This window comes from Oscarella lobularis, chromosome 2, assembly GCF_947507565.1.
Source record: "Oscarella lobularis chromosome 2, ooOscLobu1.1, whole genome shotgun sequence".
NCBI classification, from domain to species: domain Eukaryota; kingdom Metazoa; phylum Porifera; class Homoscleromorpha; order Homosclerophorida; family Oscarellidae; genus Oscarella; species Oscarella lobularis.
In genome coordinates, this window is record NC_089176.1 from 4,096,687 (window position 1) to 4,122,402 (window position 25,716).

The following is a 25,716-nucleotide window of genomic DNA, read 5'->3' on the forward strand; positions in this document are numbered from 1 at the left end:
GGGACCGCGCTCTTCGCCACGTCAGCGTTGACGTCACGGTACGGAAGCGTGTTTCGCTTCGTTCGCCGTCGAATAAGGGTATTTTAGACGCGAAAGTTTAGCTCTGCTATTGTTTGGTTTAGGATTGGCGAGATAGTGCGTCTTTTTTCGTCGCATATCGATTGTTGTCGCCGCTTCCGCCGCCATCTTTCAGTTTGTCTGATTAAATCAGCGCGTAGGGCGGTGCGTTACGTCTTACGTCGTTCGCGAGGACCGTCTCGGATCCTTAGAGCAAGCGTCGAGTGAAAAAGAAATGGAATAGACGAAGAAAAGCGAGCTACAATCAGTGTATCGTTTTTCCTTCGTTTTCTTCGTTTCTGACATCACTACGGACACGTGCACGAGCAATTTGAATCGTGGATTTCTATATTTGGACGGCGCGTTTCCGGGTAATGGCTATTGGGCGTCGATTGAGCGACTAGACAGTCGCAACTGCGCGATCCTCTTTCGTCGTCCAAGAGATGAGACACGACCCATGGCACACACATTCCCATTCACTATAAAACGCAGTCGCTGAGCCGAGACACATCACTTCTTCATTGTCCCTCATCACGAAGATGCTCTCTCGTTTTCTCTTCTTTGCTTCGGCGGCTCTCATCGCCGTCACTTGGGCTACAAACAGAAGTACGCATCATCTCTTATACTTTGTTTTTTTTGGGGGGTTTTTTGACGCGTGCTGTGTTTCCCAGGCCCTGGATTTCCTTGTTTTGGGGCTCCCGTTGTTCGTAATCGGTACAGTTCAAAGTGGCAACAGTGTTCGGCTCGCGAAGCGTGTCCCTCTGGATCGTGGTGTCATCGCAGTCCTTTCACTTATTGGCCCAGTGTGTGCTGTCCAGGTAAGGAGACTAATAATGAATTGATTTGATTAATTGATTTGATTTGATTGATTGTGTGCACTAAATAGGATGCAAATCGCCCGAAGGTGAAGTCGTTCCCGTTGGAGCTCGATATTCCAGGGGTCCCTGTGTCTCATGCCAATGTGGCTATGATAATAAGGCAAAGAAAGTCCGCGAAATCTGTTCGACTGTTTCCTGTCTGCGTCCTGTTTGCAACACGGCTCTCGTCACTCCGCCTGGACAATGTTGTCCTATCTGCCCCAAGGGTAAAAGAAGCTCATCTTACAAGTTGGTTTTTCATTTGAATATGTTTTCTTTTAGCCTGCACTCCCAACCCGTGTGAAAACGAGGGAAAATGTCTCGTCAATCCCCGAGATCCCAAGCAATTCACGTGTCAGTGTGTCGATGGATTTAAAGGAAGAAAGTGCGAGATCAGTAAGTCGTCTCTTTGTCTTCTTTCTGAGGTCTGATAACCGTCGTTCTACGTCTCTAGATATTGACGAATGCGCGAGCAATCCGTGCTTGAACGACGGAATGTGCGCTGACGGAGTCAACGGATTCATGTGCGAATGCGAAGACGGTTTCATGGGAGATTTTTGCGAGACAGACATTGACGAATGCGAGAGCGATCCGTGCTTGAATGGAGCCACGTGCGTCGACAAGCGAAACGCATTCGAGTGCCAATGCGCCGACGGTTTCGAAGGGGAGACGTGCGAAATAAGTAAGGAATTGAAAACGGCCGCGTGAATTTCTTTTATTTAATCGTTTTAGATATTGATGATTGTGCTGATGAGCCGTGTGAAAACGGTGGCACTTGCGTCGATCAGGTCGATTCTTTTGTCTGCAAATGTGCGCTTGGTTTTGAGGGAGACGAATGTGAAATTGGTAAGAGCGACGAAACAAGAAAAAGAAGAAGAATTCTTATTTTTATTTTTATTTTAGATATTGATGATTGTGCTGATGAGCCATGTCAGAATGGCGGAGCTTGCGTCGATCAGGTAAACGACTTTATGTGCAATTGTGCTGATGGATACGAAGGTGAAACGTGTGAAATTGGTACGTGCGTTAGTTAGACGTTTCTCCTGCTACAATACACTATTTTTTCCTCTTTCAGATATTGATGAATGTGAGAGCGATCCTTGTCAGAACGGTGCCACGTGCATCGATCAAGAAAACGGCTTTGAGTGTCAATGTGCCGACGGTTATGAGGGCGATCTCTGTGAAATTGGTACAATGATAGAATCAATAGTCGTTGAACCCTCTAAACTGTTTATTTTTATGATCAGATATTGACGAGTGTGATGCGGAGCCCTGTCAGAATAACGGCGTTTGCACCGATTTGGTGAACGGATTTGAGTGCGATTGCGCTGACGGTTACGAAGGAGACATGTGCGAAATTGGTAAACAATAGATAATAATTAATAATTAATAATTGAGTATTGCGTGTATGTAGATATTGATGAATGTGCCAGTGATCCGTGTCAGAATGATGGCACGTGCATTGACCAAGTCGCCGGCTTTGAATGCGAATGCGCTGACGGTTATGAAGGAGATGTCTGCGAAATCGGTAAAACTAATAAATAATTCAATAATAATCAAACTTACTACTACGGTATAGACATTGATGAATGCGAGAGCGATCCGTGTTTGAATGGTGCCACGTGCGTCGATCAGGTCAATGGATTCGAATGCCAATGCGCCGATGGTTACGAAGGAGAGACGTGTGACGTTGGTAAGTTTTGCGTCATATTTTGATGGATAGTGGTGTGATTTTTGTATTGAAGATATTGATGAATGCGCGAGTGATCCGTGTGAAAACGATGGCGTGTGCAAGGACGAAGTCAACGGCTTTGTGTGCGATTGTCAGGACGGATTTGAAGGCGATCAGTGTGAAATAAGTGAGAAAATAATAATGCCGCTTTATTTATATATGAGGTTACTGTTGTTAGACATTGATGAATGCGCAAGTCGTCCCTGTCAAAATGGAGCCAATTGCGTCGATCTCGTCAACGCGTTTGAATGCGAATGCGAGGATGGATTTACGGGAGATTTGTGTGAAGTTGGTAAGAAGAAATTCAATAAATCAATAACTAGTGATCAATGGTGACGATAGATATTGACGATTGTGCTGATGAACCGTGTCAGAACGGAGGCACGTGCGTTGATCAAGTGAACGGTTTCGTTTGCATGTGTGAAGACGGTTTCGAGGGAGACGTCTGTCAAACAGGTACCACCATGGACTCACTCTCTCTCTAATAAATCTGACGTGTGATTACAGATATTGATGAGTGCGATAGTGATCCGTGTTTGAATGGAGGACAATGCTTCGACGAAGTCAACGGTTTCCGATGCGAGTGCGCTCCTGGATACGAAGGAGACGTCTGCGAAGAAGGTACCAGTAAAAAATTAAATAATCATAAATAAATAATTAATTTTAGATATTGACGAATGCGCTTCGGATCCTTGCTTGAATGACGGTACTTGTGTCGATCGTATTGCCTCCTTCGAATGCCGATGTCGCCGAGGATTTGCTGGAGATTTGTGTGAAGAAGGTGACGCAATGATCCACGTGTGTCTCACTCAATCATTATTTTTTATTTTTTTGTTTTAGAAATTGACGAATGCGAATCGATCCCGTGTCAAAATGGTGCCAAGTGCGTCGATCAAGAAGGACGATTTGAATGTCGATGTCTTCCCGGCTATCAGGGAGATTTGTGCGAAGAGAGTAAGACAGAGAAAGGAATCAATCGCCTTCGTTTTGCATAGAGCTGTGTCCTTTTTTCTTAGATATTAACGAATGTGCTTCCCGTCCCTGCCAAAACGGCGGCACGTGCGTCGATCTCATCAACGGTTTTACGTGCAAATGTCGCGATGGTTTCCAAGGTGATCTCTGTGAAGAGGGTAAGTCAGAATTGATTTTCCGGTGGGTGCCACGCCAACTGATCACGTGTTTAGAAGTCGACCCGTGCCGTCCGAATCCGTGTAAGAACGGCGGAACGTGTCAGAACAAGAATGGCGTTGCCGTATGCAAGTGCAAGCCTTATTTCACCGGAAAATTCTGCGAAAACAATGGTTCGTTTATTGTTTTCTGCCGTCGCGTGACCCGCTCTAATTTTCGATCTATCTAGATCCGTGCTCGAATATTCGATGTGGTCAATACGAAGTGTGCAGAGTTTTCCAAAGCAGACCGTACTGCACTGGAACGTGCGACGGAAATGGAAATGGAAAATGCAATGCCTATCAGCGATGTCAACTTCGTCCGGCCAAATGCGACTACTTTCCTTGCAAGCAAGTCGCCGTCTGCTATTGAAGCAGCTTTCCCCAACAATCGACGTTATTGTTCTGGTGAGAATGATTCGTTTTCTGTTTGTCAGTCTGTCGTGGTCCTCGTCTATTTGCTGATGCCGTTTTTCTGTATTTCTTCTTCTTCTTTGTCTGTTTGTTGACTCTTGAGAAAACAATCATTTCTTATCCGGCAATGATTTGTTTGTGTCTACCTGCTGCGCCTATGAATAGCTGCTAGCTTAGAAACGAAGGTTCCAAGTAGGCTTCTTTACTATAAATCAGTATTGTACTTTATCTTAATCCAATCCTATTCTACGTCTTTCGCTTTTTCTTTGCTGCTGCTGCTGCTGCTAACTTTCTTTTCTCTCTTTCCCTTTCCTTTCTCTCCTCTTCTAAGTCTTCTAGTCTCGCTAGACGAGCACTAGAGAGGAGGGAGAACTGATCATTGAGTATGTACAAAGAGTAGATGATAGAAGAACCTTCTCTTTTCTTCCTGAACAATTTCTCTGTAGCTTGCCTCCATGTTGTCGGTGCGAGGATCTTCAAAACGATATCTAGAAAGAAGATAATGATGAGATGGAGGAGAAGGAGGAGAAGGAGGACATACTTTGATTTGTCATATCCAGAAAGATCTCGGATTATTGACGAATAGTCAAATTCTTCTCCGCCTTTTTCAATAAATCCATCGTCGTCGTCATCATCATCATCGTCGTCATCATAATAATTGCTCTCTCTTCGACGGGGCACTGTTCGTCTCCAAGGCAACGTCGTCATTGAAACTCGCTGTCTTCTTTCATTGCCACCGGATGATGATGATGATGATGACGTCGCGGTTGAAAATCCCTTGTTGAGAGTTTCGCTCACAAGCGTTGCTTTTCGTTTCGGAGCAGATGACGAAAATGTTCTTGGGTCATCCGACTTGCGACGCACTTTTTCCGCATCTTTCGTCTTCGTCGTTTCTTGCCGCCCATTTGACGTCATCGCCGGTTGTTTTGATGCCAATTCCATGAGTTGAGAAAAATTCAAAGATTTTCTACTAGGATCATTATCATCATTATCAGCATTTGTGGTTGTCTTCTTAGCCGCCCGTTCTCCTTTTTTTATGCTGGAGGTGGCGGCGGCGGCGACGGGAACTGCTGCCTTCTTTTGAACAGCCTTTATCCGGGATACGGCTTTCTTCTTCTCGGACACGACGACGTCACGGTTTCCTTCCCGTTGCGTTTTCGCTTCTTTTCTCTTCGTCGATGTCCGTTTGAGTTCGATGGAATCGTAAAAGGATGAGGCCGGCAACACGTTCTTCTCCTTTTGACGCCGTTCTTGCTGTTGCCGTCTTTGTTCGCTGAGCTAAAAAGGCGAAAAGGACGTCGCGCGTCAGTCTAGATACGTCACAGCATCTAAAAAGCTCTGCCTTGTTTTTCGCTTTTGTTTCGTTTTTCGCCGCCATCTTCATTAGCGATGCGAAATCCATCGTCGATCTAGTCCGACACGATCTCGCGCGAGGCGAGAAGAAAGGATAGAAGAAGATGGTTGACACAAGGAAGTGAAGTTACGAGCATGCGTAAGCGGGGGCGGGGTCGCGAACGAACAGACTGATGACGTAACTGACCATTTAATTAATTAAAATATACAGCGTCAAAAAAGTGAAAATCTACCGGTAAGTACATATGGTGTTTGTTTGCTAAAGTCTGACAACTAACCTTTGTATGCGGGGCGCAATTCTGACGTAGAGGCGTTGCAATGATTCGGCTTTGATGGTGAGATAGATGAGGCATTGATTAATTCTCTCCCAGTCATAATGATCGTTAGATTCGATCATGCTGAGCTGATCAACTTCGCGGCAGTAACTCTTCAATATGGCATGAGTAGCAAGTAAGATGTCTTGGAACTCTCTTGCGCACTTGTGAAGCGATTTGAAGGGACTTTCTATGGCTGATAGATCGCCAATGAGACCATCGATTTCTTCGACGTTGATAACAGTAATGGCAGTGGCAGTAGCTCCGACAGCCGCACCGGCCGTTCCTCCGATTGCCAAACCGACAACGGTACCAACACCTCCCGTGAAAATGCCAGCGATTACGCAGCCAATCGCGGTTGCGTAGCCCGCCGCTGCCGTTACCCCTCCTACTCCTTGTGTGACGGCCTTCTCTTTTCTTGCCGACGCTTTGGCCAACTGGCATTGTTCACGTCCTTCGTTGCATCTGTCGTGAACGTCACGCAGAGATTTCTCGGCTATTTCGTATTGGGTATCAATCGCTTCGAGACGACGACCGACTTCATTGAGAAAATTGGCAAGTAATCGGTGGTGCGACCTTTGCACGAGGTCGGCCGAGATATCGGCCATTCTTTCTGAGGTGAATGCGAGAGCAAAAGCCCCAATACTTTCCAAGTACACCACCACTTGAGAGACGGCTGCTCTTGCGCTCCACTTAACCGAACCCAAAGATCTTGATACGGCCGCCGCTTTTGATGCAATTCTCCAAACTCTATGTGAAGACCCATCGAAGAATTTGACTAATCCTTCAATGGTCTTTTCGGCGCCCGCTACTACAGTCGTAGCTGCATTGATCAAGTCAGTTGTCGAAGTAATAGCCTCTTCCTCTCTATTGCTCATCATTCCCTAGTCGTCTAGAGTGACAAAGAGGAACGCTCTAGCCTTATTTATGGCCCGAACATTTCTTTGTTTGGGAGATGAAGTCATCTTCTATTTAGAGTGCGATGACGTAAGTCATGCGAAATTCTAGAAAATCACGTGCTTTAATTAACGATGACGTCTTTATTGTTTAGCCTGGGAACTCTAAATCGGTTCCCAATCACTGCGACAATACTCAGTCAGTCTGTTTCTTCCCAGATCATCATTTATCGAACTGCTGAAGAGCAATAGTGACTCTGCACGAGAAGAAAGGTACGTGTTACGAGGGGGAGCCGGTGTACGCGTGTTGCTTTACTTTTGCAGTAGAGTGCTATTTGTTGTCTTTGATAGTTTCTGCAGTGCGTGTTTCACACCCAAATTCTCCAGATGCACCTGCCGGGCACTTGCCTCTACATAGAACGATGAAATTGAAAGAAATTAGCAGCGTTCGTGTGGAAGAAGAAGAAGAAGACCTTTATCAAATTCGAATGCATCGGCATAGCAAAGCTGTGTCAGACACGTAACAGCTGGAATTTGAACTCTGACGTCATCAATAGCCTAATCACTCGAGACTCTCGTTCTACTGTATGCACAGACAAAGTAAGAGAGACAATAGATACTTACCAGAATTAATAGAAGTGTTGCAATGAACGAATCGTCTTTTGACAGATTGTCTTTGATCTTGTCAACGTTGCTAAGATTGACGAGTAGACAGAGGGTTTGCTCTAAGACAGAGACGTCTGCTGCTGCTGTAAGCCCATCATCATCATCTTCGTCCTTTTTCAAGCAAAGCATCAGCACTTTCATCAGATCCTCTTCTCTGCCTTTTAGTTCTTGCGACAACATTTCCTCCTACAATGCACCAACAAATCATTCATCTCCAATGGATTTATCTGACGTTTTAGCACCGTCGGATCTGTTAGCAAATTTCTCGTGAGTCCAAGACTTTTTGCCAGCACTATCTTATTTGAATTTTGCAATAGTCTGTGAAACAGAAACAGCGGAATTTTTTGAGACGTCAAATGCGGCAATTAATTGGTCGCGACTAACCCAAGCAGGCCATCAACACCCAATGCAGAAATAATATCGAGCCTCACTTGTTCACTTGATTCATAGGACATATTCTATTAATTAATTAATTAAAAAAAGGCATTCGTCCATCGACGTCATCAAATCAGTGAGTTGTACCATTAGCCCCCATATAGCATTGATTTTTACCGCCGCGTCCACGTGATCATTGCATGTGGCAAGTTTCACGAGGACGTTGATGATTCCCTCACGATGCATTTCCTAGTATATAAATTGTACCCCTATACACTGACTGTATCATCATCAGAGTCACCTGTTTGCTTGGAGAAAACTCCAAGAGGAAATTGCACATGACTGCAGAAGCGAGGGATAAGACACTTTCGTCGTCATCTTTATTGGAGAGCAACTAGCCAAAAGGCTATTTATTACTACTGCATTAAGTAATTAAAGGAGGGCCTCTCTTACTGCCAGAACTTTTCGTGCAATGTCTGGTGACTTGAGCCCCGATCTGAGTTGTTTTACTGATCGACTTAAAGTCAGTAAGCACCTACATGATGTCAAATGTAATTAATTATTAATTAAATTGATTGTAATCCCCTTCTCACTTTAGAGCAGGCAATTGCGATTGGGAACGCGACTCTTCTAACGAAGCACACAAATGTTCACTCAAACCAGCTATGTCTGAAATCTAAAATTTCATGGTAATTCAAAGAAAGCGATCATGTGCCCTAAGTTCTGCTACTTTTCTTCTGATATGTTCATGTCTTGTAGCAAGAGAAGAAAGAAGAAGGAATCCACTCTAAAAAATAATGTCACCTACGTGAACGAATAAAGTTTTGGACAGGAATCAAGTGTACCTGTTTTAATTTGACGTCACCATCAGCAAAAAATTTTGCAATTACTTTTATGAGACCTTGGCATATGGATGCCATTTGTTGCAAGTCAGGCGAATCCTCAATAAAATATGCTAATAATAATAATAAAGAATACCTTAGGGTATGTATTTTAGATAAGCAATCCATGGACCGACCCAGTGACGTTGCTGCTTCTACTTTCATTCCTTTCGAATGTCCTGGGATGCATATGCGTGCAAATGTGTCAATAACCTAAAGACAGCAGGCAGCAGGAGAGATAATAATAATAATGTATGATGATTTCGTCTACGGAACGTACGTTTATAGTGATCTTTTCGCTCAGTTGAAGGGCACCTGTTCTGGAGAGGTTTGATAAACTATTAATTAATTAAAGAGATGATCAATGTACAACAGAGATATTGATTGATTAATAATGTCTATGTACCATTTTGCAGCCCACAATTGAATCATCTCGTCTTTTCCTCTCGAGAGAAGGTCATTGGCAACAATGTCATGAATTGAACGACAGCAGTAGACGGCTACAACAACAACAACAACAACAACAAATAGAGGTTGTTAGGGCTTATTACATCATGTAGCATGAGCATATAAAATATTACACTGTGCTATAGCGCTACACGTTTCCTGATTGAAAGTGGCAATCGATGCAAGACATTTGAGTGAGGCCAATTGAAACTAAAACAGCCACGTGACACAACCGCCGTATTATGGTATTATGGTATTACTCTTTCGTGTGAAGAAGCGAGGAGTGGTGCAATGACGTCAATAATTCCATAAGCAACTAGAGTCACTTGGTGATCAGGAGACTGTGTGCCAAATCAAATTATGTACATTGTTAGATGGGGTTAGGTGAGTGCTTACCCTACACGTAAACGTTAATACGTTGACTGCATGTTCGACCATTCGAAACGTTTCACGACGACGGCGGAAGTGGCGATGATCTCCCCCCGTGCTGCCGCCGGTGCCGCCGCCTCCGCCGCCGCCGCCTCCGCCGCCGCCGCCTCCGTCGTTTCTCTTGACTATGTCCAAAAGCCTCGGTATAACGTCAGGATTCTAATGAAGCAAAAACGAAAATAATAGAGATTAGTCTTATCTCCATCATTTCGCACCTCATAGATCCAATGAACAGGAAGTCCCTTGCGCTCGTTCTGATAAATGGCATTGAGGGAATGAAGACAGGCTCCAACAACAGTCATCTCCACGTCACATAACCCTAACAACCCCCCCCCTAAGACATTAGAGGACAATGAGAATGGCCAGCCCACACATAACCTACCCTTCAGTAGTAGTGGAATAATCACGTGGCCACGTTCTAGAAGAGCATTCACGTGACTTTCATTTCCTTTTGACGACGTCACACCAAAATTCCAAATAAGAGTTTTTCATAATTACCAAAAGCAAAAGTTCCAAGAGCGATGACAGTTTCAACAACGAGTCGATTTTCTATGTCTGGACGCAAGAGAACTTGTTCGAGTCTGTGTGTATCAACGATATCAATCCTTGACCTTCTACATTGTAGCTATAGCTAACCTCGTAATGATGTCTCGTTCGATGTACATCGTCTTCTTTGGATTGCTTCCAATCGCCTTGTTTTTGATAGAAGTCACACTTTGGTAAAGCGTTTCGCGATCGACGCTCGTCGCCGTCAAACAGAGCAAGTCTTTGTCTCCTGGATCGTCGCTTTCTGCTACATCCTAATCAACAATAAGCGTTCCGCCGATTGGACTAGATGAGAAATTCCAACTAACCATAGTTTCGTCGTCTAGCATTTTTCTCTCGTACGACGTAATCCGGGACTGTCACCGCCGCGGCGACGTAACAAACACGTGCCAAGTCTGCGTGTGTGTCGAACGCTCGTTTTTTTGTCTCTGCGCAGCCTCTCCATCAACGCTATGTCTGCAAAAAAGCTTGACCAGATAAATGAGTGAGAATGAGAAGAAGAAATTGGCGCGCAAGGGGCGGGTCTCACTTTTCTCCTTTTCGTTACAGCCATCTGACTGCGAACATCGACAAGTACGTGAAAGAATTGGGAAACGCTGTTGGAATCAAAAGCGTGTCTGGCGATCCACAGTATCGGGACGAAACACGTCGAATGGTCGCAGAATATGGAAAAAACGTATGTGCGACACGGGGGGGAGGCGGGGGCGGGCCCGGCCTTTGTCTATTCACACTATTGTTCCTTTGTGCAGGAGTTGGAACGTTTGGGTGCAACTGTCGAATTGAGGGAGCTCGGAACGGAGCCAGGAACGAATCCACCTCTTCAATTGCCTCCAGTCATTCTTGCTCAATTGGGAAATGATCCCGCGAAAAAGACGGTAAAACACGTAGATGCTCTTTAGTAAGAGAAGTAGAGGTAGTCAATGTTTATGTACAGGTTTGCATCTATGGTCATTTGGATGTTCAGCCAGCTGAAAAAGTACACTTCATTTTATTTCATTATGACGTCACCTATCGTGACCTTATTAGAGCGATGGATGGAATACGGAACCGTTTGTTTTGACGGAGATTGACGGGAAAATGTACGGAAGAGGAAGTACTGATGATAAGGTACAGTGTAGACAATTGAGAATACAATTCCCTTTGTTCTTATAGGGACCTGTTTTGGCTTGGTTCAACGTCATCGAAGCCTATCAGAAGTTGAATCTTGATATTCCCATTAACATCAAAGTTGATATCATTAATAAAGATCATTAAAATTGTACCAATTTTGTGTTGTTAGTTTTGTTTTGAGGGAATGGAAGAGTCTGGAAGTGTTGGTCTCGAAGAATTGGTTATGAGTGAAAAGGACAAATTTTTCAAGGTAAATCAATTCCACCAGACTAAGAAATGAATGAATTAATAATGAATTCTTGGAAGGACGTTGATTTCACGTGCATTTCGGATAACTATTGGCTGGGACAGAAGACTCCGTGCGTTACCTATGGACTGAGGTAGAAATAGATTGTACTGGATACAAGAGGCTACTGTATCATCTTTTTTCTCCAGAGGAATTTCCTATTTCCTTGTTGAAGTGAAATGTGCCAAGCAAGATCTTCATTCTGGAGTCCACGGTGGAGTTGTGTATGGCCATAATCAAACTCTAACCCAATATATTTTAATTAAGTAATGACATTTTTTAAGGCATGAAGCAATGACTGATTTGTGCCACATTTTCAATTCTCTTGTCTCATCGGATGGATCAATCAAAATCGATCATATGAACGATGACGTTAAGCCTCTGACTCCCGAAGAGGAAGCCACCTACGAGCCAATTGACTTTGATACGGTTTGTACTAAAAAAAGCTGAAAAATAACATCATTTAATTAATTACTTGTGCAGGAAGTGTATAAGCAAGAACTTGGTGTGACGCAATTGGCTCACAATTCCAAGGCTAAAGTTCTTCAGCATCGTTGGCGTTTTCCCAGCCTTTCCATTCACGGCGTTGAGGGCGCTTTTTACGGTGCAGGAGCAAAAACTGTCATTCCACACAACGTAACCCCCCTAAGAAACCACGTGACCCCTATTCTATACTGTATGATGGTTTAATTAAACACAGGTTATTGGGAAATTTTCCATTCGACTCGTTCCCAACATGGATCCAAACAAAGTGTTGAAATTGGTTCAAGATTACATTGCTAAAGTTCATGCGGCAACCGGAAGTCCAAATACAGTCAGCGTGACGTCGATTCACGGTGCTCCAGCTTGGGTTGGCGATTTCAATGACGTCAATTTTACAGCAGGAAGAAATGCTGTGAAACGAGGTCAGTGAGTGAGTCCTAAGATTAAATTAAGTAATTCAGAGAATCTATTAGTGTTTGGGCGTGAAGCTGATTTGACACGCGAAGGTGGAAGCATTCCAATTACTCTGACCTTTGAAGAGGCAACAGGAAAAAGTGTCATGCTTCTTCCCATTGGATCGTCTGATGACGCGGCTCATTCTCAAAATGAGAAACTCAATCGATCCAACTTTCTTAATGGGGTAAGAGAGACAGATACATGTATTGGATTTTACTTCTGACTTACCTACCATAGATGAAAGTTTTGGCTGCCTATTTTGAAGAAATTGCCAATCTGTCTAAGAAATGATTTTGGACCTTGAAGACAAGAAAGAAGAGCGCGTCTTCTTCTTTGATTGATTTTCGCTGAGCTTGCTTGACGTGATAGAGCGCGCGCTCGTTACTCTCGTCTCGAGAATTTGTCTCGAGTCGGAGTAAGGGGTTAGTAAATGTTGTGTGTTGTTGTTGTTGTTGTTGTTGTTGTGAATGCTTTGCACCGAATAAAATGTCTATTTCTCTCTCCTTTCGCCGACTCTCGCATGTAGACACAAAAATCCAACATTTTATTAATTAAACCCGGAAATAACCCGGAAGTAGCGCAGCAACAAAAAATAGCGTCCTCCCGGCGTCTCGCGGTTGGGGGGGCGATTGACCCACGCCCCCTGGTGGACACGTAGCCCGGAGCTTCGGTTGACCCACGAAGCATGAAAGACGAAGAGTGGGATACCCTACTGTGGACAAGCGAACACACGACGAGCATGCGTAAGCGGAGGCGGGGTGGAACCCTAACCCTATCTCTATATATACGGCTCTGCATGGAACGGGCTGCTGACGTAACTGGCCTTTAAAAATATACAGTATCAATAATTGGAAACCGAGAGAAAAAGCATTGAAAAAAATGGCCAAGACATGCCTGGTATGTAAGCGCTTGCTCACATCATAGATCTATGCTCACATGCACATCATGGTTTGTTATTGTCTAACAAACTCTTCTATGCGGGGCGAAGTTTCGTTGTAGAGCTGTAGCAAAGATTGGGCTTTTCTGTCGAGATATCTCAACCTTTCTGCAAGTCTCTTTGGGTCATAATGATCGTTGGAGTGGGTCATTTTGAGCTGATCAACTTCGTTGCAGTAACTCTTCACTTTGGCATGAGCTTCAAGTGATATGTCTTGGAGATTTCTTGCCTTATTGCCAAGCGATGCGAAGGAGTGTTCTATTGTTGACAGATCGCCAATGAGTTTATCGATGTCTTTGACGCCCAAAACAGTAATGACAGTGGCAGCAGCTCCGCCACCCGCAGCGGCGGCTCCGGTGACCGCCAAACCGGCAACAAGACCAACGCCTCCCGTAGCAACGCCAACAACTACTGATCCGGCTAGGCAGCCGAGTGTGCCTGCGAAGCCCAACCCTGCCAGTGTTCCTCCTACTCCTCTTGTGACAGCCTTCTCTTTTCTTGCCGACGCCTTGGCCAACTGGCATTGTTCACGTCCTTCGTTGCATTTTTCCTGAAAGTTGTGCAGAGCTTGCTTGACTATTTCGTATTGGATTTCAATCGCTTCGTGACGACGACTGACATCCTTGAAAAAATTGTCAAGTAATCTGTGGTGTGAACTTTGCTCGTTGGCCAGCATCTCGGCCGAGATATCTTCCATTCTTTCTGAGGTGAATGCGAGAGCGAAAGCCTCGATACTTTCCATGTAGACCATCACTTCACACATGGCCTCACTTGCGCTAGACTCAATTGAACGGTATGATCTTGATACGGAGGCCGCTTTTGATGCAATTTTGGCAACTCTATCTGAAGATGCATCGAAGAACTTGACTAAGCTTTCAAGTACTTCTTCAGTGGCCGCTATGACAGATTTAGCTGTGTCGAGCACATTGGCTGTGGAAGCAAGAGCCTCTTTTTCCCCCATGATAGCAAGAAAGCGGACCGTTCAAGAAGTTCACTTCAACACTCAACAGTTCTTTGTTCGGGATGACATCATCTTCTATCTAAGGTGCGGTGTCATGTGAAATTGTAGAAAATCACGTGCTTTCACGATAACGTCTTAGCTCTAAGCGGATTGTTTAGCCTGGTACAAATCTGTTCTTAACCCTTGTGACGATGCTCAGTCTGTTTCTTCAAATTATTTTTCGAACTGCTGAAGAGCAATACTGACTCTGCAGGAGAAGAAAAGTACGTGTTACGAGGGGGGAGGTGCACGCGTGTTGCTTTACTTTTGCAGTAGAGTATTATTTGTTGTCTTTGATAATTTTTGCAGAGCGTGTTTCACACCCAAATTCTCCAGATGCACCTGCCGGGCGCTTGCCTCTACATAGAATGATGGCGTTCGTGTGGAAGAAGAAGAAGAAGAAGAAGAAGAAGAAGAAGAAGAAGAAGAAGAAGAAGACCTTTATCAAATTCGAATGCATCGGCATAGCAAAGCTGTGTCAGACACGTAACAGCTGGAATTTGAACTCTGACGTCATCAATAGCCTAATCACTCCTCTCGTTCTACTGTATGCACAGACAAAGTAAGAGAGACAAGAGATACTTACCAGAATTAATAGAAGTGTTGCAATGAACGAATCGTCTTTTGACAGATTATCTTTGATCTTCTCAACGTTGCTAAGATTGACGAGTAGACAGAGGGTTTGCTCTACGACGGAGACGTCTGCTGCTGTAAGCCCATCATCATCTTCGTCCTTTTCAAGCAAAGCATCAACACTTTCATCAGATCCTCTTCTCTGCCTTTTAGTTCTTGCGACAACATTTCCTCCTACAATACACCAACAAATCATTCATCCCCAATGGATTTATCTGACGTTTTAGCACCGTCGGATCTGTTAGCAAATTTCTCGTGAGTCCAAGACTTTTTGCCAGCACTATCTTATTTGAATTTTGCAATAGTCTGTGAAACAGAAACAACGGGATTTTTTGAGACGTCAAACGCGGCAATTAATTGGTCGCGACTAACCCAAGCAGGCCATCAACACCCAATGCAGAAATAATATCGAGCCTCACTTGTTCACTTGATTCATAGGACATATTCTATTAATTAATTAATTAATTAGAAAAAGGCATTCGTCCATCGACGTCATCGAATCAGTGTTAGGTTGTACCATTAGCCCCCATATAGCATTGATTTTTACCGCCGCGTCCACGTGATCATTGCATGTGGCAAGTTTCACGAGGACGTTGATGATTCCCTCACGATGCATTTCCTAGTATATAAATTGTACCCCTATACACTGACTCACTGTATCATCATCAGAGTGAGTCACCTGTTTGCTTGGAGAAAACTCCAAGAGGAAATTGCACATGACTGCAGAAGCGAGGGATAAGACACTTTCGTCGTCATCTTTATTGGAGAGCAACTAGCAAAAGGCTTCTGTATTAAGACTAGTAATTAAAGGAGAGCTTCTCTTACTGCCAGAACTTTTCGTGCAATATCTGGTGACTTGAGCCCTGATCTGAGTTGTTTCACCGATCGACTTAAAGTCAGTAAGCACCTAAATATAATTAATTATTAAATAAATTGATTGTAATCCCCCTTGTCACTTTAGAGCAGGCAATTGCGATTGGAAACGCGACTCTTCTAACGAAGCACACAAATGTTCACTCAAACCAGCTATGTCTGAAATCTAAAATTTCATGGTAATTCAAAGAAAGCGATCATGTGTGCCCTAAGTTCTGCTACTTTTCTTCTGATATGTTCATGTCTTGTAGCAAGAGAAGAAAGAAGAAGGAATCCACTCTAAAAATTAATGTCACCTACGTGAACAAATAAAATTTTGGACAGGAATCAAGTGTACCCGTTTTAATTTGACGTCACCATCAGCAAAAAATTTTGCAATTACTTTTATGAGACCTTGGCATGTGGATGCCATTTGTTGCAAGTCAGGTGAATCCTCAATAAAATATGCTAATAATAAAGAATACGTTAGTTAGTTAGGGGGGAGTACGTATTTTAGATAATAAGCAATCCATGGACCGACCCAGTGACGTTGCTGCTTCTGCTTTCATTCCTTTCGAATGTCCTGGCATGCAAATGCGTGCAAATGTGTCAATAACCTAAAGGCAACAAGGCAGGAGAGATAATAATAATGTATGATGATTTTGTCTACGGGGAACGTACGTTTATAGTGATCTTTTCGCTCAGTTGAAGGGCACCTGTTCTGGAGAGGTATGATAAACTATTAATTAATTAAAGAGATGATCAATGTACAACAGAGATATTGATTGATTGATTGATTAATGTCTATGTACCATTTTGCAGCCCACAATTGAATCATCTCGTCTTTTCCTCTCGAGAGAAGGTCATTGGCAACAATGTCATGAATTGAACGACAGCAGTAGAAGGCTACAACAACAACAACAACAACAACAACAACAACAACAAATAGAAGGTTGTTAGGGCTTATTATATCATGTAGCATGAGCATATAATATTACACTGTGCTATAGCGCTAGACGTTTCTTGATTGAAAGTGGCAATCGATGCAAGACATTTGAGTGAGGCTAATTGAAACTAAAACAGCCACGTGACACAACCGCCGTAGTATGGTATTATCGTATTACTCTTTCGTGTGAAGAAGCGAGGAGTGGTGCAATGACGTCAATAATTCCATAAGCAACTAGAGTGACTTGGTGATCAGGAGACTGTGTGCCAAATCAAATTATGTGTACATTGTTATTGTTAGTTACATGATGGGTTAGGTGAGTGCTTACCCTACACGTAAACGTTAATACATTGACTGCATGTTCGACCATTCGAAACGTTTCGCGACGACGGCGGAAGTGGCGATCATCTCCGTCCTTTCTCTTGACAATGTCCAAAAGCGTCGGTAGAACGTCAGGATTCTGATGAAGCAAGAACGAAAATAATAGAGATCATTAGTCTTATCTCCATCATTTCGCACCTCATAGATCCAATGAACAGGAAGTCCCTTTCGCTCGTTCTGATAAATGGCATTGAGGGAATGAAGACAGGCTCCAACAACACTCATCTCCACGTCACATAACCCTAACCCCCCCGCCCAAGACATTAGAGACAATGAGAATGGCCAGCCCACACATGACCTACCCTTCAGTAGTAGTGGAATAATCACGTGGCCACGTTCTAGAAGAGCATTCACGTGACTTTCATTTCCTTTTGACGACGTCACACCAAAATTCCAAATAAGAGTTTTTCATAATTACCAAAAGCAAAAGTTCCAAGAGCGATGACAGTTTCAACAACGAGTCGATTTTCTATGTCTGGACGCAAGAGAACTTGTTCGAGTCTGTGTACAGTGTATATGAACGATGATCTTCTACATTGTAGCTATCATAGCTACCTCGTAATGATGTCTCGTTCGATGTACATCGTCTTCTTTGGATTGCTTCCAATCGCCTTGTTTTTGATGGAAGTAACACTTTCATAAAGCGTTTCGCGATCGACGTCCGTCGCCGCCAAACAGAGCAAGTCTTTGTCTCCTGGATCGTCGCTTTCTGCTACATCCTAATCAACACTAAGCGTTCCGCCGATTGGACTAGATGACAAATTCCAACTAACCATAGTTTCGTCGTCTAGCATTTTTTCCTCGTAGGACTAATCCGGGACTGTCACCGCCTCGGCAACGTAACAAACACGTGCCGAGTCTTCGCGTGTGTGTCGAACACTCGTTTTTTGTCTCTGCGCAGCCTCTCCATCAACGCTATGTCTGCAAAAAAGCTTGACCAGATAAATGAGTGAGAATGAGAAGAAGAAATTGGCGCGCATGGGGCGGGTCTCACTTTTCTCCTTTTCGTTTGCAGCCATCTGACTGCGAACATCGACAAGTACGTGAAAGAATTGGGAAACGCTGTTGGAATCAAAAGCGTGTCTGGCGATCCACAGTATCGGGAGGAAACACGTCGAATGGTCGCAGAATATGGAAAAAACGTATGCGGCACGGGGGCGGGGGCGGGGCTGAAGAATTCACTATTGTTCTCTCTATTCACTATTGTTCTCTATTCACTATTGTTCTCGTGCATTGATTCGTTTTGCAGGAGTTGGAACGTTTGGGTGCAACTGTCGAATTGAGGGAGCTCGGAACGGAGCCAGGAACGAATCCACCTCTTCAATTGCCTCCAGTCATTCTTGCTCAATTGGGAAATGATCCCGCGAAAAAGACGGTAAAACACGTAGATGCTCTTTAGTAAGAGAAGTAGAGGTAGTCGATGTTTATGTACAGGTTTGCATCTATGGTCATTTGGATGTTCAGCCAGCTGAAAAAGTACACTTCATTATGCTAACTCCCTTAATTAATTTACCTCCGATTTACTTATTTATTTATTTATTAGAGCGATGGATGGAATACGGAACCGTTTGTTTTGACAGAGATTGACGGGAAAATGTACGGAAGAGGAAGTACTGATGATAAGGTACAGTGTACAGTGTAGACAATTGAGAATACAATTCCCTTTGTTCTTATAGGGACCTGTTTTGGCTTGGTTCAACGTCATCGAAGCCTATCAGAAGTTGAATCTTGATATTCCCATTAACATCAAAGTTGATATCATTAATAAAGATCATTAAAATTGTACCAATTTTGTGTTGTTAGTTTTGTTTTGAGGGAATGGAAGAGTCTGGAAGTGTTGGTCTCGAAGAATTGGTTATGAGTGAAAAGGACAAATTTTTCAAGGTAAATCAATTCCACCAGACTAAGAAATGAATGAATTAATAATGAATTCTTGGAAGGACGTCGATTTCACGTGCATTTCGGATAACTATTGGCTGGGACAGACGACTCCGTGCGTTACCTATGGACTGAGGTAGAAATAGATTGTACTGGATACAAGAGGTTACTGTATCATCTTTTTTCTCCAGAGGAATTTCCTATTTCCTTGTTGAAGTGAAATGTGCCAAGCAAGATCTTCATTCTGGAGTCCACGGTGGAGTTGTGTATGACCATCAAACCCTCTACAGTAATATATTTTAATTAAGTAATGACAATTTTATAGGCATGAAGCAATGACTGATTTGTGCCACATTTTCAATTCTCTTGTCTCATCGGATGGATCAATCAAAATCGATCATATGAACGACGACGTCAAGCCTCTGACTCCCGAAGAGGAAGCCACCTACGAGCCAATTGACTTTGATACGGTTTCTACTAAAAGCTGAAATAATATCAATAAATTAATCATGTGTATAGGAAGTGTATAAGCAAGAACTTGGTGTGACGCAATTGGCTCACAATTCCAAGGCTAAAGTTCTTCAGCATCGTTGGCGTTTTCCCAGCCTTTCCATTCACGGCGTTGAAGGCGCTTTTTATGGTGCAGGAGCAAAAACTGTCATTCCACACAACGTAACCCTAAGAAACCACGTGACCCCTATTCTATATGATACATAGGTTATTGGGAAATTTTCCATTCGACTCGTTCCCAACATGGATCCAAACAAAGTGTTGAAATTGGTTCAAGATTACATTGCTAAAGTTCATGCGGCAACCGGAAGTCCAAATACAGTCAGCGTGACGTCAATTCACGGTGCTCCAGCTTGGGTTGGCGATTTCAATGACGTCAATTTTACAGCAGGAAGAAATGCTGTGAAACGAGGTAAGCGAGTCCCTAACCCTGATTACAGTAAATTAATTAATTCGGAGAATTTATTAGTGTTTGGGCGTGAAGCTGATTTGACACGCGAAGGTGGAAGCATTCCTATTACTCTGACCTTTGAAGAGGCAACAGGAAAAAGTGTCATGCTTCTTCCCATTGGATCGTCTGATGACGCAGCTCATTCTCAAAATGAGAAACTCAATCGATCCAACTTTCTTAATGGGGTACGAGACAGATAAATGCATTGAATTGTACTTCTCACTTACCTACCATAGATGAAAGTTTTGGCTGCCTATTTTGAAGAAATTGCCAATCTGTCCAAGAAATGATTTTGGACCTTGAAGACAAGAAACAAGAGCGTCTTCTTCTTCTTCTTCTTCTTCTTTTTTGATTGATTTTCGCTGAGCTTGCTTGACGTGATAGATTGCGCGCTCGTTACTCTCGTCCGAGAATTTGTCTCGAGTCGGAGTAAGGGGTTAGTAAATGTTGTGTGTTGTTGTTGTTGTTGTTGTTGTGAATGCTTTGCACCGAATAAAATGTCTATTTCTCTCTCTCCTTTCGCCGACTCTCGCATGTAGACACAAAATCCAACATTTTATTAATTAAACCCGGAAATAACCCGGAAGTAGCGCAGCAACAAAAAATAGCGTCCTCCCGGTGTCTCTCGCGGTTGGGGGGGGGGGGGGGGGGGGGGGGGGCGATTGACCCACGCCCCCTGGTGGACACGTAGCCCGGAGCTTCGATTGACCCACGGAGCACGGGGTATGGCCTCTTTATCCTCAATTGGCCTCGGAGATGGCCTTGGGAGTGAAGCGTCCTCGGATTTGAGTCCGCCACCCATGGTATCCAAGGGGACCGCCATTTTGACCCACCGCGTCTCACCATAGTGGGGAGGCCAACTCTATCGGCCCCTGCTACAGAGGTATGGCCTCTTTAACCTCATTGGCCTCGGAGGGTCTTTTCTCAAGAGAGGAGGGGGACCTGTCTGACGTCGCCACCTCACGCACGTGATCTCAACCCAATCAATCCTCTTGTATATCCTGGGAAGAAGAGGACAACAAATCAATAAAAAAATTCTAAATGACGTCATATGCCACTCACCTTCGTCACGCGGAATTATCTCTCTCAATGCATAAGACCGCCTAAAGAGATTAGGCGACGACTCACTCCTTCCGCCGCCGCCGCCAACGGTCAATGCCTGTAACACAGATAAATTTATTTATTGAGCCGGCAACGAATTACTGACCCTACATTTCTTCCTTTTTAATATGACAGACGACGTGATATTCTTCCTTCTTCAAATTTCTTGCCTTTATCATACCAAATTCAATAAAAGAAAAACGCTCTTCCCTCCTCCATACCATATGAATTTTTTTACCGCCGTTTGAATTGAACTCTTACTATCATCTTCCACAAGTGTTACATCAAATAAATTATTCGTACACATACCGAATAGATGTACTCAATGCTCAGTCACTTCACAAGGTACATTTTTTCTTTCAGCCATTTCTTTTCCTATGTGAGTATTCCTTTATCCTTCCGCTCTCGAATGTTCACCGCTACCGCCGCAGCTAAAAAAAGCACTCAGGCTGTATACAACGACAACACACTGTCTGAACGATGATCTACTCACTTCTAAGCGTTTCTCTTCACACAATTACGGTCAACGCTACTTATTGACTAATCCGTCACTGGTGTAAATATCTCGTTGAGCAGCTGCTGTGAAGACGTCTTTGATGAGAGCTACTGCTTTGGCGGCGTTCACAGGTTCTCCTTCTACATCCCCTTGATTATTAAATCCAATCTACAAATATAATCAATGTAAAGGTCAGAGAGAATATTTCCCAATTTATACTGACTTGATTGTCTAGAAGAGGCTGGAGGAGATTGGCTGCTCTTCCTCTAGCTCGAAAAATACTTCTCTCTCGTATGATCCAACGGGATCAAAGCTGTAAATGGCACCTTTGCCTGCCAAAAAAATCAACCAATCAATGCAAATAGAATAAGTATCAGCGATTACCTTCACTGTCGAGCCCTGCAATGACGTTGTACGTGTGTAATCTATACGTCTAATACACGAAGGATTGACGTGGTGATGCAGCTAGTGGCTCGTTGCAGTCGTGATGCCAAGCGTTTGTTCAACGTCAGACAATCGCCTTGAAAGCCGCAGCACCCGACGATCGGCGAATCAGTCCTAAAATGCACACAAACAAGTCGACTTGTCACCTTTCGCGAAAAATTCCAACGTACAGCGTGTAAATCTTCGGGACGTTACGAGAACAAACACGAAATCCTTTCGCTGGAGACGCGTGTCGATCGCGAACAGAGAGAAATCGCCCGAAACGCCGACAATCGTTCTATATCCATCGAAGAGTAACGAAAACGACAAAACGATTCATTCTTCGCACCTGCCGTTGAGAACGTAAGGAGAAAATATCGCCATCTTCGCTTTTATCGACGAGCACGCGCAGTGTTACTAGGTGATCACGCGCAACGGAGCCAAAGCGGAAAGAAGACGTCGACGAAGACGAAGAACGCAGCGCGCTAACACCTTTAGCAAGTGGGGCCCCGCTATGGGGCACTCGAATGGAGATGAGGCCCCTCGTTGGGATCTTCGCTGCTAAATGAAAAAACGAAGCCCTACGGCCTATTTCGCAGCATCGGCAACAAAGCTAAAGGTAAGAAAACGCCCAAAGTGACGCGACAAAGCAGAAACACCAACAGCGCGTTGCGAAAACAGAAAAAGCAAAGAAACGCCGTCGCTCTCCTCGCCTAAGTACTCCGCGCGGTCAATAAACACCGCCGAAGCCTTCGTGCAACGCGAAAATCCCCTTTCGCACCCGAAAAACAACCCGTCTCGCAAGAACGCGAAGATCGCGCACGTGGATGAGGTCCCTCGTAGGGAATCGCTGACAAAGAAACGGTTTCTACGCCACGAAAACCAAATTCGCAACACGGAATTGAATGCATAATAACAGCGAAGCTTAGCGTGAGGCGCAGAAGCGCCAAAACGATGGAGAAGACGCGATTTTCTATTCAATGCCCTCGAAACGCCGCAGAAAGCTAAACCGCGCTCGCGCTTTCATTCGCTTCGATGTTTAACGCTTTCTTTTAGCAGCGATCGTCTTCGAACGCCTTCAAAACGCCGAAACACAGAGAAAACTATAGGAGAATCGCGCGAAATCAGCCGATATAGAAAACAATTAAGCGAACAGAACGTACAACAATCTACTCGTCCTTCTTCGTTAACTGTGTGCGAAAACAGAAAACCAAATTCGAAGCATAGAAAGTCGCAATTTTAGAAACCTATAATTTCCATATAAGTAATGAAGCACTCCCGAAAAGTGGGAGGGCCGCGGGTGCCTGTGGCAGTTGATCTCGCTCAACGTCACCACACCCCGCCCCGGGCGAGCGCCGCTCACACTGTGGGCGCATGCGCAAACCACGCTTAGCTTAGCCCAGCTTAGCCCAGCTTAGCCCAGCTTAGCCCAGCTTAGCCCAGCTTAGCCCAGCTTAGCCCAGCTTAGCCCAGCTTAGCCCAGCTTAGCCCAGCTTAGCCCAGCTTAGCCCAGCTTAGCCCAGCTTAGCCCAGCTTAGCCCAGCTTAGCCCAGCTTAGCCCAGCTTAGCCCAGCTTAGCCCAGCTTAGCCCAGCTTAGCCCAGCTTAGCCCAGCTTAGCCCAGCTTAGCCCAGCTTAGCCCAGCTTAGCCCAGCTTAGCCCAGCTTAGCCCAGCTTAGCCCAGCTTAGCCCAGCTTAGCTTAGGGTTAGGGTTATGGTTAGTGTTGGGATTATGGTTAGGAGTTAGGGAGAGGGTTCAGGGTCAGTGTAAATTCTGGCCACTATTTTTGCGAACCTTATCATCTCCGCTAACCTACAGCTAACCACAAGAGCCCTGACCTACTCGCTCCTAGACACGGACGTTCCAAACGCGTGATCGGAGGAGAAGGAAGAGGAGATCCTGAGATGCCACAATCTACTCGACCAATACGAGAGGTACGTTTCTTCAATCTTTCTTTCCTTCTTTCTTCTTACTTTCTTTTCTTTAGAGAGAGAGAGAGAGAGAGAGCCAGAAATGGATGGGTCTTAGGGTTAGGGTTAGGGTTAGGGTTAGGGTTAGGGTTAGGGTTAAAAGATGTACCCACTTGGGTGACTGGGTCATATGATACACCGTTGGATAGAGCTTTCAAAGAGCTTTCGAATGGACCTATATCTTCTGTACAAATTCTTTGATTTGAAAAAGTTAATGACAAGTGATACACCGTTGGAAAGAGAATGAAAAGAGCTATTGAATGGACCTATATCTTCTGTAGAAAATATTTGACATGAAAAAGTTCTAAGTGTTTGACTTTGGGGCAGGTGTTTAGGAGTTGGGGTAGAGTGTTTTAGGCTTAGGTTTAGGGTCAGGTTTGGGGTTACGGGTTTAAAAGTGTACCCAGTTGAGTGACTGGGTCATATAATACACTATTCGAAAGAGCTTTTAAAGAGCTTTTGAATGGACCTATATCTTCTGTACAAATTCTTTGATTTGACAAAGATATACCCTTGGGTGAGTGTTAGGGTTAGGTTTGGGTTAAAAGATGTACCCACTTGGGTGACTGGGTCATATGATACACCGTTGGATAGAGCTTTCAAAGAGCTTTCGAATGGACCTATATCTTCTGTACAAATTCTTTGATTTGAAAAAGTTAATGACTTAGGGTTAGGGTTAGGGTTAAAAGATGTACCCACTTGGGTGACTGGGTCATATGATACACCGTTGGATAGAGCTTTCAAAGAGCTTTCGAATGGACCTATATCTTCTGTACAAATTCTTTGATTTGAAAAAGTTAATGACAAGTGATACACCGTTGGAAAGAGAATGAAAAGAGCTATTGAATGGACCTATATCTTCTGTAGAAAATATTTGACATGAAAAAGTTCTAAGTGTTTGACTTTGGGGTTAGGGTTAGGGTTAGGGTTAGGGTTAGGGTTAGGGTTAGGGTTAGGGTTAGGGTTAGGGTTAAAAGATGTACCCACTTGGGTGACTGGGTCATATGATACACCGTTGGATAGAGCTTTCAAAGAGCTTTCGAATGGACCTATATCTTCTGTACAAATTCTTTGATTTGAAAAAGTTAATGACTTAGGGTTAGGGTTAGGGTTAAAAGATGTACCCACTTGGGTGACTGGGTCATATGATACACCGTTGGATAGAGCTTTCAAAGAGCTTTCGAATGGACCTATATCTTCTGTACAAATTCTTTGATTTGAAAAAGTTAATGACAAGTGATACACCGTTGGAAAGAGAATGAAAAGAGCTATTGAATGGACCTATATCTTCTGTAGAAAATATTTGACATGAAAAAGTTCTAAGTGTTTGACTTTGGGGTTAGGGTTAGGGTTAGGGTTAGGGTTAGGGTTAGGGTTAGGGTTAGGGTTAGGGTTAGGGTTAGGGTTAGGGTTAGGGTTAGGGTTAGGGTTAGGGTTAGGGTTAGGGTTAGGGTTAGGGTTAGGGTTAGGGTTAGGGTTAGGGTTAGGGTTAGGGTTAGGGTTAGGGTTAGGGTTAGGGTTAGGGTTAGGGTTAGGGTTAGGGTTAGGGTTAGGGTTAGGGTTAGGGTTAGGGTTAGGGTTAGGGTTAGGGTTAGGGTTAGGGTTAGGGTTAGGGTTAGGGTTAGGGTTAGGGTTAGGGTTAGGGTTAGGGTTAGGGTTAGGGTTAGGGT

At 44.0% G+C, this 25,716-nt stretch overlaps 6 protein-coding genes, 2 long non-coding RNA genes and 1 pseudogene across 9 annotated transcripts; 5 read left to right on the forward strand and 4 right to left on the reverse strand.

Moving 5' to 3' along the window:
- Positions 1-37: 37 nt before the first annotated feature.
- Positions 38-4,352, forward strand: LOC136183815 (fibropellin-1-like). 2 transcript variants are annotated; one of them, XM_065970588.1, is made up of 21 exons: positions 63-78; positions 123-663; positions 729-875; positions 944-1,141; positions 1,197-1,310; positions 1,369-1,596; positions 1,647-1,760; positions 1,818-1,931; positions 1,990-2,103; positions 2,162-2,275; positions 2,329-2,442; positions 2,494-2,607; positions 2,660-2,773; positions 2,825-2,938; positions 2,989-3,102; positions 3,154-3,267; positions 3,314-3,427; positions 3,487-3,600; positions 3,663-3,776; positions 3,831-3,947; positions 4,004-4,352. In XM_065970588.1, exons 2-21 carry the CDS (start codon positions 597-599, stop codon positions 4,183-4,185), a joined length of 2,535 nt encoding a protein of 844 aa, XP_065826660.1. In that variant the 5' UTR covers positions 63-78; positions 123-596; the 3' UTR covers positions 4,186-4,352. The 2 variants fall into 2 exon arrangements, with proteins under 2 accessions (XP_065826659.1, XP_065826660.1); XM_065970587.1 differs by having other exon boundaries at positions 38-663.
- On the reverse strand, positions 2,798-5,701 carry LOC136183817 (protein SPT2 homolog). The gene is made up of 6 exons (XM_065970590.1): positions 5,569-5,701; positions 4,768-5,504; positions 4,640-4,714; positions 4,477-4,581; positions 4,373-4,431; positions 2,798-4,323 (listed from the first exon to the last, which is right to left on the reverse strand). Exons 1-5 carry the CDS (start codon positions 5,626-5,628, stop codon positions 4,395-4,397), a joined length of 1,014 nt encoding a protein of 337 aa, XP_065826662.1. The 5' UTR covers positions 5,629-5,701; the 3' UTR covers positions 2,798-4,323; positions 4,373-4,394.
- A 1,187-nt stretch (positions 5,702-6,888) lies between these two features.
- Positions 6,889-10,573, reverse strand: LOC136183816 (armadillo repeat-containing protein 8-like). The gene is made up of 23 exons (XM_065970589.1): positions 10,442-10,573; positions 10,224-10,387; positions 10,086-10,168; positions 9,970-10,035; positions 9,803-9,906; positions 9,555-9,746; positions 9,419-9,499; positions 9,293-9,368; positions 9,118-9,211; positions 8,992-9,049; positions 8,849-8,924; positions 8,676-8,785; positions 8,561-8,617; positions 8,424-8,506; positions 8,284-8,365; positions 8,132-8,224; positions 7,978-8,079; positions 7,840-7,913; positions 7,698-7,773; positions 7,414-7,641; positions 7,263-7,347; positions 7,106-7,199; positions 6,889-7,046 (listed from the first exon to the last, which is right to left on the reverse strand). The coding sequence occupies exons 1-23, from the start codon at positions 10,460-10,462 to the stop codon at positions 7,013-7,015; spliced, it is 2,133 nt and encodes a 710-aa protein (XP_065826661.1). The 5' UTR covers positions 10,463-10,573; the 3' UTR covers positions 6,889-7,012.
- On the forward strand, positions 6,924-9,313 carry LOC136183820 (uncharacterized). Its single transcript, XR_010669245.1, has 7 exons — positions 6,924-7,062; positions 7,141-7,389; positions 7,459-7,722; positions 7,773-8,357; positions 8,429-8,519; positions 8,590-8,759; positions 8,814-9,313. It is a non-coding gene; the product is annotated as an uncharacterized lncRNA (long non-coding RNA).
- Positions 10,482-12,973, forward strand: LOC136183818 (cytosolic non-specific dipeptidase-like). The gene is made up of 14 exons (XM_065970591.1): positions 10,482-10,617; positions 10,683-10,809; positions 10,883-11,008; positions 11,068-11,109; positions 11,160-11,240; positions 11,286-11,360; positions 11,413-11,493; positions 11,550-11,623; positions 11,679-11,753; positions 11,814-11,958; positions 12,013-12,165; positions 12,230-12,434; positions 12,486-12,652; positions 12,706-12,973. The coding sequence occupies exons 1-14, from the start codon at positions 10,586-10,588 to the stop codon at positions 12,757-12,759; spliced, it is 1,437 nt and encodes a 478-aa protein (XP_065826663.1). The 5' UTR covers positions 10,482-10,585; the 3' UTR covers positions 12,760-12,973.
- Positions 12,974-13,289: 316 nt separating this feature from the next.
- On the reverse strand, positions 13,290-18,146 carry LOC136183821 (armadillo repeat-containing protein 8-like). The gene is made up of 22 exons (XM_065970593.1): positions 17,991-18,146; positions 17,773-17,936; positions 17,636-17,718; positions 17,520-17,585; positions 17,356-17,459; positions 17,165-17,296; positions 17,015-17,095; positions 16,889-16,964; positions 16,703-16,796; positions 16,572-16,629; positions 16,432-16,507; positions 16,249-16,358; positions 16,134-16,190; positions 15,995-16,077; positions 15,864-15,945; positions 15,718-15,810; positions 15,556-15,657; positions 15,411-15,484; positions 15,269-15,344; positions 14,992-15,212; positions 14,671-14,929; positions 13,290-14,613 (listed from the first exon to the last, which is right to left on the reverse strand). The coding sequence occupies exons 1-20, from the start codon at positions 18,009-18,011 to the stop codon at positions 15,093-15,095; spliced, it is 1,752 nt and encodes a 583-aa protein (XP_065826665.1). The 5' UTR covers positions 18,012-18,146; the 3' UTR covers positions 13,290-14,613; positions 14,671-14,929; positions 14,992-15,092.
- Positions 14,486-15,683, forward strand: LOC136183823 (uncharacterized). The gene is made up of 3 exons (XR_010669246.1): positions 14,486-14,629; positions 14,715-14,967; positions 15,037-15,683. It is a non-coding gene; the product is annotated as an uncharacterized lncRNA (long non-coding RNA).
- LOC136183822 (cytosolic non-specific dipeptidase-like) lies at positions 18,034-20,572 on the forward strand. Its single transcript, XM_065970594.1, has 14 exons — positions 18,034-18,166; positions 18,233-18,359; positions 18,467-18,592; positions 18,652-18,693; positions 18,761-18,841; positions 18,894-18,968; positions 19,021-19,101; positions 19,158-19,231; positions 19,287-19,361; positions 19,421-19,565; positions 19,615-19,767; positions 19,813-20,017; positions 20,075-20,241; positions 20,293-20,572. The coding sequence occupies exons 1-14, from the start codon at positions 18,135-18,137 to the stop codon at positions 20,344-20,346; spliced, it is 1,437 nt and encodes a 478-aa protein (XP_065826666.1). The 5' UTR covers positions 18,034-18,134; the 3' UTR covers positions 20,347-20,572.
- Positions 20,573-20,737: 165 nt separating this feature from the next.
- Positions 20,738-22,460, reverse strand: LOC136200137 (proteasome subunit beta type-1-B-like; annotated as a pseudogene).
- Positions 22,461-25,716: the final 3,256 nt, after the last annotated feature.